Genomic DNA, 19,534 nt, shown 5'->3' on the forward strand with positions numbered 1-19,534 from the left:
TGTAATGATAATAATTAATGCCAAATTTAAAAAATAAAATAGTTACGGATAGGCCCACCATTGTATTTCATATGTATCTCAATTCAGGCAAAACTACATGTTTTTACTTCATATATAAAACTGGACTTTATAAATGTCTGACAGTGTCTCTGACAGTGTCTGGAACATCTTCTTGTCCTGTATGAAGGAGAAATTGACACAATATTCTTTCCATAGAAAGCTTATATCTACAATATGGCATGTATTATGTTGCTTAGCATGCTTTTTCTGATTAATCTATGTGGTTGCAACCTGGCCACAATATTAGCAGTTTTTATTAGCAGTTAGAAATTGAGCACTACTGTGACACCACTACACAGGCATAGTAAAACTGTTACTTAGGCAGATGTAAATCATTGAATATGGCTATGTCAGTCTGCTGTCAATAAACAAAACAGGTCATAAAGGAGCAAAGGATGTCATCTCTATAGTACACACAAATAACACTCCTGCAAACACAATGAGAGCAGTATTTTTTGCTAATTGATATAAGTAAGAGGGTTGTTTATCATTTAAAAACACATTAAGTTCAACAAAGAGCAGTATATGGCGACAGTTCATGCAGCAGCACAGTGTTTTATCCTTTATTCCTCTGAGTCAATGCTTCACCCTGCTCGGCTCGTATTGGTGCTGCGGCCCCTTTAAGAGCACCATGGCTCCTCGCAAGTCGAGGCAGACATTTTTCAATGCAAGATTTTTCCTTGCATAAATTATGTTCATGACGTAGTGCAAAAAGGCCAATTTTGTGGCAATTTTGTCCGACTTTACAGCTCAAGTAGGACCTTGTGAGACACCTCAAGGATTTTTGATTATCTGAACTGTTGCAGAAAGGGCATCGTCATTAAATATTAAGAGAGAGGAGATCCTAACATTGCAACCCTCCTTATCAATGCAAATACCTCTTTTGTGTGCAGTCACAGCGCCTGTCTGGGAGCTGAGATGAATTTTTAATTATGTGTGACTGAAACAAACTGTGACACGGACCTTTATAAAAGCGGGGGATTACAGAAAATAAGCTGCATTTACGCGGTAAGTTGGATATAATAACCGGAGTGTGTTCGAGGCTGCTGCTCGCGCATAGCAGCGAAATGGCGAGAGGAAATGAGTTTTGGTTAATATGCAATGTTCGTAATTAGCATAATTTATATATTTATGATAAAGAGAGGGAAATACATAATATTCGGTCTCTAGGCACGGGTCGAGATGGTTTCCGTCGCCTGTACTTGGTGGTTAGTGCTTGTCTTCAAAAGTGGCCGACGCGGCGAGACTTTTATTGGGCAGGATGGGGGTGGGGAGCTCATCAACACCCGCTGAAGTTTTGACAGATCCTCATTTCTAACTGGGCATTGCAGCAGGAAATGCACCATCTTTAATCTTTTCATGATCTGGGATTAAAATGTAACTACTCCACGGCCACGGTCAGCGTGTCTCATCACGTTTCCTGCAGCTTAAGTGCAACACAGCATGGCCTGTTTATAGGCCCCTCCAAATAGTCTGGTCCTGCAATGACAGAAATAGCCATGAATAAAAAACAGTCTTCTGCATGTGGGTCTGTTTAAACCAGCCCTCAAGTGCGGATACTGTGTGCTATCAGGGGTCCCCATCATGAAACTTAATATTTATTCTGATTTCTGATGTGGCTGCAAAGCATTAGAGGGAATAGATGAAGTAATCAGACACTGAATCAAGAGGATAAATCTTTTTAATTAATGTTTGTTTATCTAGAATGTCAGGAAAGCAGTGACTGTGGTGGTGCAGCGAGCCATGAACTCCCAGGATCACCCCGCCAAAGATGCCCCACTTACTGTCAATGAGCAGGTAACACTCACCTGTCTGTTGCAACCTTATCCTCCCACTATAGCCACTCTGAGCTGAGCCTGATAACTTATGTTGTCTTCAGGTTCTTTGCTGCTGTTTGCTCCCTCCATGTGCCAACATACCATGTCATAAGGGAATGATTAACTTCCACAGAAGTTCATTGAAATCAGGACCCACTTTTGTGTTTTATCACCGAATAATACCTGCTGCTTTATGCTTGTGAGGGCCTTAAAACTGCCATGCTTAATAATTACCTTGTTTTCTCTATCTAGTAACATTCTGTGTAGTCTGCAAACAAAAGCAATGCTCTTCACGGATGCACAGAGGGGAGCTTGAAGGAAGCATTGCTTGAGCTGCTTGTTGGCTGATGCCCTTATCATTGTTTTTGTGTACTCATGCTCTTTTCGTTTGTAGCTCTTTTTTTTTGTGTGTGTGTGTGTGTGTGTTGTTTCGTTTTGGGTCATTGAGTCCTAACATGTGCTCGGCTTCTCTGTTCTCCTTAGCCATTCACTGTCTGACTGCAGAAGTCTTTTTTCAGCCATTTAAATCCTGCACTTTGAAATTCCCTGCCAAAGACAACCAGGTATGCATCCTCCTCTCTCCTCCTGCATTGTCTCTCTGCACCTTGTCCTCCAGCCCAGGTTGTCTCACTGCCTCTTCTCTAGGTCTTTCATTATTGCATACCATGAAACATCGGCGAAGGCAAAATCAGATTTACTACATGTAGTTAAAGGTACAGTGTGTAGGATTTAGTGGCATCTAGTGGTGAGGATTGCACATTGCAGCCAGCTGAAACTTCTCCTGTGTACATAGTAGAGCTGGGCTCATTACTCTAAAATTGTAATATATCACTCATTACTCGTTACTGTTTTCAGACGTAAAAATATTACTCTCTGCTAACAGTAATTCATTACACTACTCGTTATAGTACCTTTCTGTTACACTTCCTAAAACTGGTAATTGTGTATCTCCCCAAAATTCAGGTGTGTGCCTCTGTGTGAATGTCAGGGTAATCACCATTAAGTGTAGCTAAGGCTAAATAGCTTTTTTTTTAACCTGGGGTCTTAATTTGCCTGTGACCGGTATTTTCCCGAGGCTCTGCCTGAAATACGGAGAGTCACTCATGGAGCAACATTTCATCCACCACATATCCAACCACAAGCTTCGATACTTCTTTGTAGCTGCAGCTGCCCACGATCAAAATCCAGTTTTGGTTGTTCAGCCTGTGTAGCCACAGCCGAGGAGGGCTCACCTTTGTTGGGGTGTATTTTCTGGAGCTTCCCGTTGTTGTGGTCATAGTAGCCGAGGTGTTTCAGACCAGATGTTTGAGGAAGTGTTTTTTGCAGTGGAAAAAGTTTAAGTACGACGCCCTGCAGCAACAGTGCTCTTGTCATCTTTCCACCCGACAAAATCAGAGTAATGGGAATACTTCCAGCCGCCTAAGGTAGGCGTTTCCATCTTCCAAACTAGCTTGAGTACAAAAATGAGTTCGCTCATGTGACGGTTGTAATTCAAGTCAGTAGTGATGTGATAAGAAAAGTAACATTGTTGTTTGGTTTTGGAGTAACTGTAATATTATCACTGAAATTTTATTGGTAATTAGTAACACTTCTTTTTACTGGAAAAAGTTATATTCCGTTATGCGTTACACTGGTGCCAAGTATGCATGAATTCCTGGTTAGGATTACTACGGGAGCCGAATTATCCACAGTGGTCTCCGTCGCTGCAAAACAAAAGAACTTAGTAATTTAAACTGGTTGAAACACTGAGTAAAGCTTTTCACGTTAAAAAAATCAGTGTTTCTCAGATGCTGTTCAGCTTGTCGCAGACAGACCGCTAGCCCAGCACCTGCTAATGTTTGCATACCTTTTTTTGCTGATATGTGAAGATTCAGATGATCAAGAAGTTTTTACCAGGAGCTGAATTATCCAGAGGTCTCGTCCTCTCTGAATTAAGTAGTTTCACGTAAAAAAGACAGTTTTTCCAATGCTGCTTGTTGCGGAGGAACTGCTAACTATGGTGGCTGATGCTAAAACACAAATAGCCCTGTTTAGAGCCAGTGTTTGGTTTGTCCATTCTGGGCTACTGTAGAAACATGGCAGTGCAACATGGTGGACTCCATGGACGAGGACCCTGCTCCTTATGTAGATATAATCAGCTCATCCTAAGGTAAAGGAAACAAAACGATTCTTATTTTAAGGTGTTTATACACTAAAGAAAACGTACTTAGTAAATTATATTTCAATTCCACCAATACATCCCCCTAAATCCTACACACTGGACCTTTTAAGAGTAAATTGACAAGGTAGAGAAATACTAAATTTAGTGTTGCTACAACAAGTAAGACTTTTACTGTATTGAAATGTTTATTTACTTCAGTTTTTCACAAACTAATTCACAACACAATTAAAACTAATTTATCTACTATAAAATTCCAATATAACCCTGAACAAAAGAAGTGGAATAAAGGAGGCAGTTTCTTTTGCATATTAGTCATCTCACTTTTTGCTCCTAATTGTTGTGCAGGTCATTGTGATGTCTGGCCATGAGACTATTCGTGTGCTAGAGGTAGAGGTCGATGCGTCTCTGCCATCATCAACACCTGATGGGAAGAGCGAAGGCAAAGCTGAGGAGGGAGTGGCTCGGCCTGCAGAGCAACCTGAGGCTGGCAGCACACAGGATGGCCCCGCTGCGCCCCAGAGCACAGGCGGAGGAGGTAAATCACAGTTATACTAGATAATGATTGATAGTAGACGAGTCATTATTCATACGTACATGACACAAGTTGTACTGAAATGTTAATAACAGCTGTGAAAACCGCTTCAAATGTCAGTGAGAGTCAATCCTGTCTGTGCTCCTGCAGTGCTGGGCGAGCAGCAGGTGGTATCTGTAGAGGCTCCTGCCCCTGCTGTCCAAACGCTGACCTCTGCTGTTCCTGTCAGTTTGTCCCTGTCGCAGCCCCAGGCCACCATGCCCATCACGGTACAAGGCTGTCCACAGGTAGGACTATGTATTCATGCACTGAGTACATTTTCAATACTCATCCTAAAGAAGTATTTCACTGCTGGAAAGATGGTCTCTTTATAAAACTAGGCTGTCTCTGCAGTAGAAAGACACAAATACTCTAGAACTTGCTTTCACTCAAGAGGTCGAAAACCTACAACTACCAGGATGCACTGCGCCACACCAGACTAATAAATACTCCTGCTGGTGGGTGACATCATGCGAGTTGGATTTGGCTCATCCAAAAACAATGTTGCGGCCAGCAGGTAACAAATGATCTCATATGACAGTTAAACAGTAAGTTAAAATATGTTTCTGAAATTTTTTTTAGGCAAGAAATAGGCAGAATCTTGGTATGTATTTGATCAGCACTGCCCAGATTTACTGTTGGATCCAAGTTTTGGCTCTCGATCTGTCTCTATATTCCTTGTGTCCGTGGTGGCCATGGATGTATAACGAGACCTGAACACATCATAGATCACACATCGATGTTTAATAACAACTAGATACCGGCCTGCAAGATAGTGCCTATTCATTCCAGTGTAGTTGCTCGCCTGGTGCATATGCCATAAAAACTTTCTAGATTCTGGGTTTACTCCCACAGTGTGTGGCCCACTGAATATGCACTTTAGTGTTTCTCCTGCTGGCCCTGCCTGTGAGTTCCTGCTCAGCTCATAGATATTGCGCCAACTTCACAAATTTTTAAATCATTTTTCTCGGCTTGAGTAAAGTTTTACAAGTCCTCATTGACCTTGTTAACAGTTCAAGGTGTCCTCAAGTTGCTCAAAAGTTGCTGAGTGGTGCATGAAGCCAAAATGGTGCAACTGCTGCGTATAAAATTACCCGGATGATCCAGGGGATGATCGGGCCTGGCCTCCACACTGTGCAGTCCATAGAACAGGTGCACTAGAGACTTCTGCTGGCTATTTTCAGCTTAGCACTTCATTAACTTGAAGTGGGATGAAATGATTCAACTGTGCGGCTCTTCTAGACTTTCCAAGTGTTATCAGACCGAATGGGTTAAATTCTGCTTGTGCTTCTGGGGGCCAGGCATATGAAAATGAGGAAGTACAAATTGCAGTTCAAGCAACAGCCAGGCCTCCAGGAAATATCCCAGACTTTAAAGCTGATTTTACATAGTGGCAAAACTGAGTGATTAGAACTTATGGGTCCGTCATGTAATGCCCTGCAGCCCCATAAGACTTTTTCCTATAACTTAAATTGTGAAAGACACATCTGTAAATCAGTGGGTACATTTTTATGAACGTCACAACCCGTGCAGAATGACAGGTTTCACTACTGAGATTTGATCCATTCATTGCAGTAACATCAAGAAACAATAGAAGAGCCACATGACAAAATCATTTTACCCCCATTCAAGTTATTGGAGGGCTAAACTGGAGGTTAGCTGCTCAGCCGGTCGAAGTCTCCAGTGCACTTGCTCTATGGGCCCAAGAATGCGGAAGATCCAGGTGACTTTACACCCAGGAAGTTAAAGTTTTTTGGCTTCACACACCATTGACAACTTTCATAGGAATGAATGGGGCCTTGCCTCCAACACTGTATCCATTCCTCTTTCTACCTCCATGGCAACAGCCCTAGAGCCAACAAAAATCCACCACATGATGGCTTTAACATCATCCTGCCTGGAAGGATGGAGGAAGTTTACCACAGTCCATTTACACATACTGCCCACATTGTTATGATACAGGGATAGTTGAAAAACTGTTAAGTATCCCTTGAAGACACCAGAGAAAGAATGTTGTAGTCAGTAGTTTGGTTGTCTCATTAGTATTTCTTGACCTAAAAACCAGGGACAGAAATAAGCAAGAGCTTGGGGTGAATCAGCCTTGAGAGTGCAGGAAATGTCTGTGAAATTTAAAATGAAGGAGGCAAAAAAGTCCTGAACTCAAGCAGGAGGCTATTAGCACTTCACCCTGGGTTTTTCACACATTATTTCATGTCCAATATTCACGGCTCAGAGGGATTAATGTCACTATTGTCACCCACAGTAGGTGATCTACTAAAGTCACTGGCTGAGGCAATTTGTCTCCACTGTAATGTAAATGTGAAAAAAGGAACAAATTAGATCCCAAACAGCTGAGTACATACAGCCTCAGGCTAAAGAAACATTTCTAACAATTGGAGTAAATTCAGATTAATAGCCGTACCCAAAATGTAAAAAACCTCAACTGGGGAGTGGAGAAAGAATTTAGTTTTTGTGTACAAATGTAATTGAAAAAGAATTACGGTTTAGTTCAGTATAAAATTGTTTATTATGCCGCATTAGGTGCTGACCCAGGAGAGTTTGGCCACTCTGATGACTGGTATGATGGCCCAGACAGGATCCCTGGGGCAGCCGCTGCTCATCCCCCTCAGTATGGCGGGCTCCATTGGTGGTCAGGGTGGTCTGGCTGTTCTCACCTTGCCCACTACCAATGTAGCCACTCTCCCCGGGCTCACAGCAGCTAACACGGCCGGAAACCTTCTCAAGCTGCCCTTTGCTGGCCTCCAAGGTAACACACAAACTGTCTGTGTGTGTGCTTCCCATTCTGCCTCTCATATTTGATTTTGTCCAGGTTTATTTAGATCAAGATCATGACTTCTGACTTCAGAATAGCCATAGAAACACAACATCTTAAACACTGTCAGTAACCAAGATTTTTTTTAAACTAGCCATGCTGGTGGTGTGGCTCTAGGAATGGCAGTGTTAGTTGGTTGGTCCATAAACCATGACACGCTTCAAAACCAGCCTGAAAAGGAGGAAAATCTGAAATGAGTGCATGAGAGTCAATGGAGCACAGCTGTGTAGTTGTCGGACACTGGTCGGAGCTAGCCAATGCTACGCTATGATTGCCCAGTCTATGTTTCAGGTGTTGGACTTAAGCAGAATATACACTTGTGCGTCAGCTCTATGCAGAGCCTATGCCATAGATACAGTCGGCAATGACAGGAACGCCCACAAACGTCACATCCGGTTAGAGCCGAAGCAGAAAAAAAACCAGTCTCTGCCATTAGCCACAATGCCGAAGAGTTGCTGTGTGCCGTTTTGCACCGCAAATAAACAAAAAAATCACCAATTAAAGTTTTACATTTTACCAAATAATAAAACGGAACCACAAAGGAGGACAAAATGGCTTTAAGCTATCAGAAGAGAGCTTTTAGCTTTGCACAGAAACAGGCAATAGAAATGTCCTTCAGAGGGCTATGTTTTATTTTATGCTTGGAGTACATTTCAGAGCCAGCACTTTTTTTTTTTTTTTTTTTTACATATACCGTACTCAGTAAAGAACTTTAATCAGTACTTCTACTTTTACCAGACTTTTGTACACAAGTATCTGTACTTCTACTTAGGTACTGAATGTGTACTTTTGTACGTGTTGCGAGGAAATCTACACAAATTACAAATGTAGTACAAAGTTCACTAGCGTTTAAACAATTAATCTAATATTCCTGATACCCCTGACATAGTCTACGATTGTTTGGAAATGGTTAACATTACATTAAACTTACCTGAAATGAAGTGCTGACTGCAGACATACACATGTTTTGTTGTTGGGTCTCATAATCTGCCAAACGCGTCCTCTCTTCTGATAGCTTGAAGCCATTTTGTCCTCTTTGTGGTTCCGTTTTATTATTTGGTAAAATATAAAACTTTAATTAGTGATTTTTTTGTTTATTTGCGGTACAAAAGGGCGCACAGCAACTCTTCGGCATTGTGGCTAATGGCAGAGACCGGTTTGTTTTCCCCCTCGGCTCTAACCTATGTGACGTTTGTGGGTGTTCTCGTCATTGCCGATTGTATCTATGGCATTTTACATTGTATAAATTAGCCTAGCGACTAGCGGAGATTTCTTCTACTCATATGAAGCCAGGATAAATCAAAAACATAAGATGCTATTTTTGTGGAGGCTTTATTGTCCTCACAATTTATTGTTTCTTAACTGTGAAGTAAAAGTAAATAAAAGCTTTGTTTCCACTGAGGGAAATGGTTTCAGCTTACAGAAACAGACAGGAGCTCTGCGTCACCGTGACGTCTTGTAACATTTCTGGGGAGGTGCATTTCAGGCTAGAGCATAGGGTACGACGTAGGCTCTCCATCGACGCAGAGCCTACTCCGTAAGTACAGCGTGGCTTCCACTCAGAAGTATAAATCCCACTTTAGCAAAGCGTCACTTGTAATCATTTTGGTTAACATTGTACCTGCCAAAAAATCAGCATGTTAGCATTGTCATTGTGAGGATATTAGCATGTTGATGTTAGCATTTAGCTCAATGCAGTGCTCTGCCCAAGTACAGCCTCAGAGAGGGGCCAGTGTAGCTGAAGACTCTAAGACTTGTTATCGTGTTTTTAGTCTCACAATGCATTACTCCATCACAGAACAATAACAGATTGCAAACTCTATAATTTTTACTCAGCTGCGACAGTCCTGAACTCAGTCCAGCCCCAGCTGCAGACAAACGCACAGACGGTGTTCCAGCCTCAAGCAACCTCCATCCAGCCGGTGCAGGTGACGTCTCAGCCAACACAGGTGACCAACGCACAGGTTACCGCTGCTCAGGTGGCGGCAGCCCAAGCGACCTCGGCCGCCACCACCGTCTCTCAGTCCAACATATCTTTAGCAGCACTCCAGACTGCAGGACTCTCCATCAATCCTGCCATTGTAAGAACGCTCTTCAATTCAAGGATTTATACTTTCTGCACTATGAGTCATGCAGTCTAATTTCCTGTGCTGCATCACACGTGTTCTGTGTTTTTTTCTGCTCAGATCAATGCAGCTTCTTTGGGAGCTCAGCCCCAGTTCCTCAGTTCCCTCACCTCCACTCCCATCATCACCAGTGCCATGTCCAACATGGCTGGCATCACCAGCCAGATCATCACAAATGCCCAGGGACAGGTATGGTATCTGTCTCGTGCACCTCCCCGCAACAGCCCCTACTCTCTCTACCTTGTATTTCCAGCTAAAGGAAAGATGTCTAAAATATGAGGATCTGTTAGAAAGACAATAACAACCTCTCTGCCTTTGTAGTCTATCATTAGCCTAAAAAGACTTTTTGAATTTGATTGACTGGAACACATGACAGGCTTCATAAGAAAACGAGAAAGGTACAAGAACAAGTAATTAACAGACAGTGTGCTCTCCTTAAATTGTTCCATTTACATTTTTCGCACGTGTTGATAGTTATGCACATTGATTAGTAATCACACTGTCTCCAAAGACAATCAAAATGCTTCTTTGTTGTGTTTCTGTTGTGTGGAACACAAACCCCGGCCTCCAGTTAACATCAATCAGCGCTGCTATTTCAAGTCAGTGGAGCATAAGACAATTTCTGTGAAAACAGATTTGTCCTCTCAAACAGTTCCATTACTCAATCTCACCATTATTGCAGCTCATTGGAGTTAGTGTTGCAGTGTTAAATCTTGAAAGACATGATTTTATTCCAAGTGAACTGCTAACGATGTAGGATGCACTTGACACGTCGTTGAATGTTCTGACAGTCGGATTGTCAAGCGGAAACTATCACAGAGATTTAGATTCAATTATTTGTACGTATTTCACTTAAATTCAAACGATATTTACAGGTCATAGGAACCCTCCCGCTGTTATTGAACCCAGCCTCTTTGGCTGGAGGAGCTGCGACACCCACCCTCCCCCTCCAGGGTCTCCAGGGCCTCCAAGGTCTCCAGGGTCTCCAGGGTCTCCAGGTCCAGACTGTCACCCCCCAGCTGCTTCTCAACACCCAGGGCCAGATCATCGCCACAGTAGGAAATGGATCTGCAGTCGCAACTTCTGCTGCAGTTCTGCCCAAAGCTGCTGCTCCTCCAACACTTACCAAACCCATCACACAGGTAAAGAACAAAAATCTGTCTGAATTTTGAGGTTAGAAAAGACTAATACCTTGTTTCCACCAAAATTAGTATGTATATGCAAGTTTTTCTAAACATTGGAAAAAGCGATAGACTCCTTTTCCATTGCCAGTAGATGAGTATGCCTCTTTGTTTGTTATTGGTGTGTCACATTCAACGTCACAAATGCGCCGTAAAACAGGGTTAGGAAACAGTAGTAGCACTCGGTGCTTTGAGCGCTGTTTGGATGGAAATGAGTTTGTGGTGTTGCGTCATTGCGTCACACTGCAAAAGGGGCAAAAGTTATAGTACATGTCCACAGGGGCATTTTTGGACTCAAGGGGTAGTGTTGCTTCCCACCTTTGGATGCTTGATGGGTGTGCCACGAGGCATTTGGGCTGTCTGCTTTTTGATTTAAACTGGACCAAGGTGGCAGCTTGTTAGGAAACTTTTTCTTAGGAGGGTTTTACATCGGGGACCTGGGTCCCCATTTGAGTATGCTTGATTTAAAGTCCAGTTTGTTTGATTAGTTTGAGGATTGTGTATTCGGGCACGGTACATTGATCAGTACTTGAGTTCGCTTGATAGGTGGTTTGAGTATGGTTCATGTGTACTCTGGTACAGTTCACAGCGGGTAACCCATCAGCAGTCGCACTCAGGCATGGTACCAATATGAAAACGCCCTTGTATTACGAAAATAGTTTATAAAATGTGTTCATGAAAGCATTTAAGGTGAGAAATTAGCCATGCTGTTGTGGAATCTGTCTTCATTTGAGATTGACAATGGTTAGGTTTAATGTTATTCTGGAGTTTCCAGTTGCACTGGACACCCTTGATTTGCATAGCATAGCCTAGAGTCAACTTAATGCAAATGAGGAACATATGTGCCATCTCTCAAAATACAGCATGACGCTGCCAGAATGCATTGTATGGCTGCTTACAAAGACAATGAATGGAAAGCGTGGATATGACAGATCCTGTGGACACATACCTTTAGCTCATCCACCCAGATGTCATGGAGCTGATCAGAGCTGAAGCCGATAAATATCCATGACTACTGCAGAGTCATTTGTCCTGGGAATGAATGCCGATTGTGACCTTTTCCCACTAATGACAACAGCCAGAAGTTAGTAGGTGGTTTTGGGGGTTTTTGTCAAGTGGCAAAGGGACTCAAGTCATTTTTGCATTTACACTTGAGAGCTGAAACAGACCAAAAATGACTACATAATCTGTGAGTAGGCTCATCTGACTGGCAGATCTTTAACTACTCCTGAATGTTTTGAAATGTGATTCAACTCTGGGGCGGTAGTAGCTCAGTCCATAGGGACCTGGGTTGGGAACCGGAGGATCGCCGGCTCAAGTCCCTGCACGGACCAAGCATGTGGCTTGGACTAGTAGCTGGACAGGTGCAAAATCGCCTCCTGGGCACTGCCAAGGTGCCCCAGAGTAGGGCACACTGAACACCCAACAGTGCCCTCACTCAGACATCTCTCCATTGAATGCATGTATAGGTCCTGTTTCTTCTTCTATTTGCATCATTGCAGGTAACATCGAAGAATGTAATTTATGTGGCGCCCCTGTAGCGCGTACCATTAAGGCTGAGTCCTTACTGCTGTGGCCCGGGCCCTTTGCTGCATGTCATCCCTTCTCTTTCCTCTGTCTCTCTCTCTCACTCTCGAAAAACAAAAAATATATGATTTATTTGTTCCCCTCCAGGCTTCAGTAACAACTGTCAGTCAGTCACCGATTGTCATCGCGCCGCAGCCGTCTGTACTGAAGACTGCCACCACGCTCTCCTCCACTGTGCCCATCACCTGCGGAGACATAGCAAAAGTGGGCCAGCTTGTCAGCAGTACGTACACCTGCTTCTCATATCCAAACATAGATCCATTTTAAGTAGGTGGTTATTTTTAACCAGATTCTTCATGACTGTAGAACCCCAGCAGGTAGTCAGCAGCGAGGAAGGCATTAATCTGGAAGAGATTCGAGAGTTTGCCAAGAATTTCAAGATCCGTCGGCTCTCCTTGGGGCTTACTCAGACACAAGTAGGCCAGGCTCTGACTGCTACTGAGGGTCCGGCCTACAGCCAGTCTGCCATTTGCAGGTACGTTACTCCCCTGTTCATGCTGCCTTGCATATGGAAGCTTTATTCAGTAATGCATTGTAAAAATATAAAGAATATACATTATTTGCTCTTCATAAAGTGCCTTTGATATTTGTGTACATGATGTTTGTGTAATTCAGACAAGAGATGCAAAGTAAGAAAGAAATGAAGTTGCAGTGCAGTATTTGAATAATAAAAGTTACAGTGCAGTGCAAGAAAGGAATAAATATTTGATTTAATAAAAGGCAGCAGCAAACAGATAAGTCTTTAACCTTGATTTAATAGTAGTGAGAGTTGGTGCAGACCTGCAGTTTGTTCCAGATATGTGGTGCATAAAAACTAAACGCTGCTTCTCCAGGTTTAGTCTTGACTCTGGGGACACAAAGCAGACCTGTCCTAGAAGCACTGAGAGGTCTGGATGGTTCATAGTGTAGCGGAAAGTCAGAAATGTATTTGGGCCCCAGGGTCTGGGGTCGAGCAGCGTTCACAATTGAACGGGTACAAGTAATGGTGCCTTTTTTCTGCACTTGAATCTGTAATTACAAAAATGTCATTTTTAAAGAGCTACATGGGAGACTAATCTTGCTCTCTCTCCTTCTCTCTGTACTCAACAAGTGATTCTGCTCCTCTGGTCTTTTTTAATCATACGCAGAGTCTTTATCTGTCTGTCCGTCTGTCTGCTTGTGCATGTATGTATGTGTATCTGATTGTCTCCCTCGTTCTCTGTTTAGACACAACTGACAAATATGCGGAATAAGTATGTAATTTAAAAAAACAATCACAAACACCAGTGACTCCGAGCTAGTCTAAAATAGAAAAGAAAATAGATCAGATGGCAAAACAGTCAGGACAACAGCGATAGCTTCGGCTCACCTGGAAACTGACGGAGCTCCATGGTTGACTTCAAAGCTTCAGGGGGCTCTCAGCTACCAAAGTTTGGCACATATTGATTTAATGTGAGTAGGTACTCTGTGGTACTGACGTAAATCAGTTGGTACCCTTAAAAGTACAGAGTTTAGGGGTGCCTGCTCTACCAGGTGAGCTAGCAGGTGAGCATCTACAAAGGCTATGTCCTTATATATATATATATATATATATATATATATAAATAATTTATCCTGAACTGTCTTTTGTACCGCAGGTTTGAGAAGCTGGACATCACGCCCAAGAGCGCTCAGAAGCTGAAGCCGGTGTTAGAGAAGTGGCTGGCTGAAGCCGAGCACTGGAACCAGAAAGGCCAGCAGAACCTGATGGAGTTTGTTGGCGGCGAACCGTCTAAAAAACGCAAGCGGCGCACTAGTTTCACACCGCAGGCAATAGAAGTTCTCAACTCCTACTTTGAGAAGAACGCGTTGCCAACGGGCCAAGAGATTACAGAAATTGCCAGAGAGCTGAACTATGACCGAGAGGTTGTGCGAGTGTGGTTTTGCAACCGGCGACAGACGCTGAAAAACACAAGCAAGATCAATGTCTTCCAGGTTCAGTAGCGACCTCGTTCTGAGAGGGTTCGCCACTGAGCTTAGGTCGTTTTCGGAAGTTAAACTTTTATTACAGCAGCACAGTTGTGGATTGTGTTGTAAATACAAGCCAGACTCCATTCCAGAAAACGAGGGAAATAACACATAACTCAAGTGTTGATGCTGATGACAGAGAACTAAAGATGAATTGTGTTTGTATTTTAAGGCTGTATATGTGTACACAACTCCTCTGTGGTGGTTAAAAAAAAAATCTAACTGCATGGTCCTTTTATCATATACAGTGATGATAATACCGTGATAATAACATGCCATATTTAAAAACATTTGAACTTTTATACAAGTGGTTTTATAGGCTATTCCTCTGAAGTATATGAAGTGGCAGTGCATTGAGTCACATTGATTTTAGTCACATAATTGTCACTTTGGCACATCGGCTGACATAAAACTGATATTTGAATAATGTGCTTTTGCCGCCATGGACATTTTAAAAAGTTCTCGCTAATCATTTATTTTATATTCATGTAGTATTTGTACTGCATGAGCAGCTTTGCAAACATAAATAAGATTCTGACAGAAAGAAGAGTGTGTAGCATAGACTGTACAGAAAAGATGGACGATGCATCTCCACTTCCTCCCACTGTACAAAAATGAAGCCAAAATATCTGAATATGGCCGCTGCCGTCTGATGCTGGTGACGTCATTTGGAGCCAGACTCTGGCACCATAGTGATCTCCACGTTATCGCGTTCCTGCTCATACATGTGTCCAATCAATCGCAAGCAGCGACATTGATTGCGAGCACACCGATTGGCACACATAGCTATTGTCATGCCCGTTTTTTTAATAGTATCAAATAACTAATTAAAACCAAAGGTATCAGAAACATGAACACTTGAACATACATGTGTGATAAGGACTACCTAAAATGACAGAAACCATCTTTGGAAAAAGATTATAAGGCGTGTACTTCAGTGTTTTAGTTTGGCCCACGTCCAATCCGCTAACCTGATGGGGGCAGGGTTTAGGACATGTACTCCAGCCAGCCACTGGGGGGCGATGGAGGTGTTTTGGCTTCACTTTTAGGGAGCTGTCGTGTCGTCCATCTTTATTAGGGCACAGTCACACATGAGCGACTGTTGATGAGTGACCATCACCTGCTGAGGCAATATTCGTGCCTGTGGGACGGACACAGAAAGCTAGCTTGTTAGCCAATGTCGGTGAAGATTCTCAGTCATCCAGGTCGTGGTAATCTTAAGTGCTATATCGGTGACAACTGGACTTGCTTGAGTTTTTGAAATTGTTTCACCTCTCATCCAAGAGGCTTCTTCAGTTCTAACAGACTGGTGCAGAGTTGCAGGCTCCAGGTTAACACCCATTCACACCTGGACCCATCTAACCCAGCAACACACAAGATGGCCGGTTGGGTCAATGACTTGGTGCGTTAGAACTGAAGAAGCTTCTTGGATGAGAGGTGAAACATCTTCAAGAAACTCAAGCAAGTCTGGCTTGCTAGCTAATGTTAGCTATGATGTTATTGGTACATTTACCATTTTATTATGTCCCAAGTCTGTCACCTGACTGACTGCTAGCAATACAGCATCTTTCATGTGGCACAGTTTATATTTTATGGCCAAAATCACACAGTATCGGCAACAATCAGTGTCCTCTCCACACATACTCCTTTGCTATAGGTTGAGGCTGCGACTTTGCTGGTCAAAATTCACAAAGTTGAACTCCATGTGATGCCAACATGCTTTGCCACCAGAAGCGAATGCTTTATTTGCAGCTCTGCTCGCATTGACTTGAAGTGAGTGGAAGGTGAATATTCACTGGTGTGTATTTTGCTCATGTGTGACCGTGCCCTTACACAGTCTACGGTCTGTAGACTAAAAGCCTGTAACATTATTTCATTAGATTGAGTTGTCCAAAGCAGTGGTTCCCAACTGGTGCAGCCACAGGGTCCAGATTTCTCCTCAACCAGTAGTTCAAGGCCCATTTTGAAATACAGTGAATTTCTGGCATATAGCTTTTATTTCAAAACCCCATTTCCTGCTGTAGAGTCAATGACTAACGGACTAGCTTGACACCTTCTCAAGCCACTTGCAGTCCATTCAGAATGGACCTGCGACCCACCAGTTGGGAACCACTGGTCTAAGGAACACCAAAAATTACTATCTCTGGACTCCTGACTCTGCAACAACTTTTTGGGACAATCATCATTTTGATATTATTGATAATCACAAAGATGAAAATATCAGTATTAATTTCCTCTTGTTTGACTTTTATATGTTTATTCTTCAGCGTAAAATGTGTCACACAGTTGGGTGTCCATAGAGAGTGTCATTTCTGATGTTCCATGGACAACAGGTTCTTATCAGAATAATATAGCTTCAGCTATTGCATATGATGCCACAACTGTAAACTGATTTTATTATTATTATTTTTATTATGTTTGTTTCATATGTGAGTTACTGATTGTGCAGACACATACATCGTATGTGTGTGTGACACACAGTATGTGTGTGAATTCACCACAGTCTGTTCTGTTTAATGTGCTTCTAATACTCTGAGAGTATTTTGTGTTTCTTCTTCACCCACTGTTGTGACTGTTCCCTTCGTGGCTTGACAGCATTTCTGCTGCATTTCTTATCTCAAGTTAGACCAATTATATATTCAAAATAGGAGCTTAATTGGCCTATTCTGAAGTCAACTTAAAATAGTCTCATGTTGCCTAGAAACATTAGCGCCAGACTTTAGATACTCTTGCTAAGCCTTATATCAGTCAAAGTACTGAATTAAAAAATGGAATTAACTGTTCAGCCAAGGAAGGGGAGGTTTGTGGTTTAATGTGTTATGACTTTCAATCTGAATGAGTTCAAAGGGTGTTTGCATGTGCAGTATGAAGTTATTTTCCGTAGGAACAATACTGTGGTGGTTTTCTTTCTCTTTGCCAATTCTTCAAGAATTCTTTGCACTTTAGTGACAGCAGGGGAAGTGAAAGGGTTACGAATGGTTTATGTACAGCGCAAGGTTTCAGTTATGTGTGTGGGAGAATTTCATTTCTGCATTCTTGAACAGCTTTGCAAAATGTAGCAGTGCCCGCAAACTTTGCAATCATCGAGTCGACAAGCAACATCTATCGCTAAGATTAATGGACTTTTTATGCAGATAAAATGTAAGATACTGCAGATTAAATATAAAAAGCGTATATGCATTAATCTTTGAGTTTGTGAATTATATGGTGCATTTTATGGTCCACTGCATATTTTCATTTTGACTGATTTTGAATAAGTAGGCCTGTAATGCAGTGGACATGCAGTACACCTAACCATAAAGATAATAAATATTTCAAAGGTCTTGCTTTAACATGTGTTCAGTATGGGGAGGCAATATATAATATTGTTTAATATACTAAGTTATCAATAGAGAAAAGAAATGCTAAATTATAATAATAATAAGATAACAGTTATTAGTCATCTGATTCTGCAAAGCACAGACAAAGTCCAGATAAAAGGGAAAAACAGAAGTTGGATGCTTTTTGTCATTTTCTGTCAGATAAATCAAATAAACCCTGTTTTTATTAATCACTCCTTATTGTTGTGTGTTGGTATATTTTCTAAGCTGTGAACTGGCTGTAGTTGATACTGACCCACTGGTAGGACGCCCCCGGGCAGACCCAGAACACAGTGGAGAGATGCCTTGGGCCTGGAAAGTGTTGCAGGGGAGAGGGACATCTGGGGTGCTTTGCTTTGCTTGCTGCCCCTGCGACCTGGCCCCGAGTAAGCGGATGAAAATGGATGGATGGATGGATGGATGATAGTGACCACTGACCTCCAACGTTCTGGTCAACAGTTTGGTAGATCACATTTTTATTCACAGTATCTTAATGAAAAAAAGAGAAAAACATAACTTGATTGAGCTATCTGTACCATTCGGTTTAGGTATGTTATGCAAAAAAAAAAAAATTCCACTAGGTGTCGCTGTGTCCTTAAATAGTATACCTTTAGAGTTGGGAGTTAGTAACAAAAAAATCCTTCAAACATGAAGGCTCTGTCTGGTGGGATTTTTCAAATGTAGGCATGTTTTTTGACATGTTATAGTTTCAGAGGTCTCACTAAACAGATTTATGCAACTTTTTACAAAAAATAACGGGGTAATAACATTTAAATAATTTTTTAAAAACATGCTCAACCAAACAGTTGAATTACCCTTGAAGCTAAGCTAATGTAATTAAACTTTACTGTTTGCTACAAAATAAAAACACTTCTTTTCATTCACTGCAGTTAAATGATACATTCCGTGTTGTTCATTATAAATATATATTGACATAATTATGTAAGTATGATTTTTTTTACTGTCTAAAACCATCCTGAATCAAACCGTTAAATTGTCCTTTTATGGTGAAGAGAACAATGCCAAGATAATAAATTAACAACTTCTATCAAACTAAAAAATGAAGAATATTCACTGTTGTTAATATCACGTGTTTAAGTCAGTTATATATTTCATTCATTCATTCATTCATCTTCTAACCGCTTCATCCTCTTGGGTGTCGCGGGGGGGGCTGGAGCCTATCCCAGCTGACATCGGTGAGAGGCAGGGTACACCCTGGACAGGGCGCCAGACTATCACAGGGCTGACACATAGAGACAGACAACCATTCACACTCACATTCACACCTACGGACAATTTAGAGTTATCAATTAACCTAGTCCCCAATCTGCATGTCTTTGGACTGTGGGAGGAAGCCGGGGTGCCCGGAGAGAGCCCACGCTGACACGGGGAGAGCATGCAGGCTCCGCACAGAGGGGCTCCCACGCCCGGGATCGAACCGGCAACCCTCTTGCTGTGAGGCGAGAGTGCTAACCATCACACCACCGTGCCACCACTTATATATTTGATGAAACAAATTATATCAGTATGTTTTTTCACCATTTCTGAAAAGCACTGTAATGGTAAATATCAAGAATAAATATGTGAAAATAATACTAGTAATAATAATCAGAATATAATAATAATAATAATAATAATAATAACTTCACACAGCAAATGCAACTCAAAGTGCTTTACATAATAAGATTCGATCACACACTCACACATAAAAAATACAAATTAGGTCTGATACCATCCATCCATCCATCCATCCATCCATTTTCTAACCGCTTATCCTCTTGAGGGTCGTGGGGGGCTGGAGCCTATCCCAGCTGACATTGGGTGAGAGGCAGGGTACACCCTGGACAGGTCAC

At 42.1% G+C, this 19,534-nt stretch overlaps 1 protein-coding gene across 3 annotated transcripts; it reads left to right on the forward strand.

The window, feature by feature from the left end:
- Positions 1–752: 752 nt before the first annotated feature.
- On the forward strand, positions 753–17,875 carry pou6f1 (POU class 6 homeobox 1). Of its 3 annotated transcripts, XM_050065292.1 has the most exons (12): positions 753–1,068; positions 1,765–1,857; positions 2,361–2,440; positions 4,384–4,573; positions 4,721–4,857; positions 7,151–7,376; positions 9,279–9,523; positions 9,629–9,757; positions 10,444–10,710; positions 12,424–12,559; positions 12,643–12,811; positions 13,953–17,875. In XM_050065292.1, the coding sequence occupies exons 4-12, from the start codon at positions 4,393–4,395 to the stop codon at positions 14,296–14,298; spliced, it is 1,836 nt and encodes a 611-aa protein (XP_049921249.1). In that variant the 5' UTR covers positions 753–1,068; positions 1,765–1,857; positions 2,361–2,440; positions 4,384–4,392; the 3' UTR covers positions 14,299–17,875. The 3 variants fall into 3 exon arrangements, with proteins under 3 accessions (XP_049921249.1, XP_049921248.1, XP_049921247.1); XM_050065291.1 differs by lacking the exon at positions 2,361–2,440; XM_050065290.1 differs by lacking the exons at positions 753–1,068; positions 1,765–1,857 and having other exon boundaries at positions 2,333–2,440.
- The last annotated feature ends 1,659 nt before the right edge of the window (positions 17,876–19,534 follow it).

The sequence above is a fragment of the Epinephelus moara genome, chromosome 16, assembly GCF_006386435.1.
Source record: "Epinephelus moara isolate mb chromosome 16, YSFRI_EMoa_1.0, whole genome shotgun sequence".
Lineage (NCBI taxonomy): Eukaryota > Metazoa > Chordata > Actinopteri > Perciformes > Serranidae > Epinephelus > Epinephelus moara.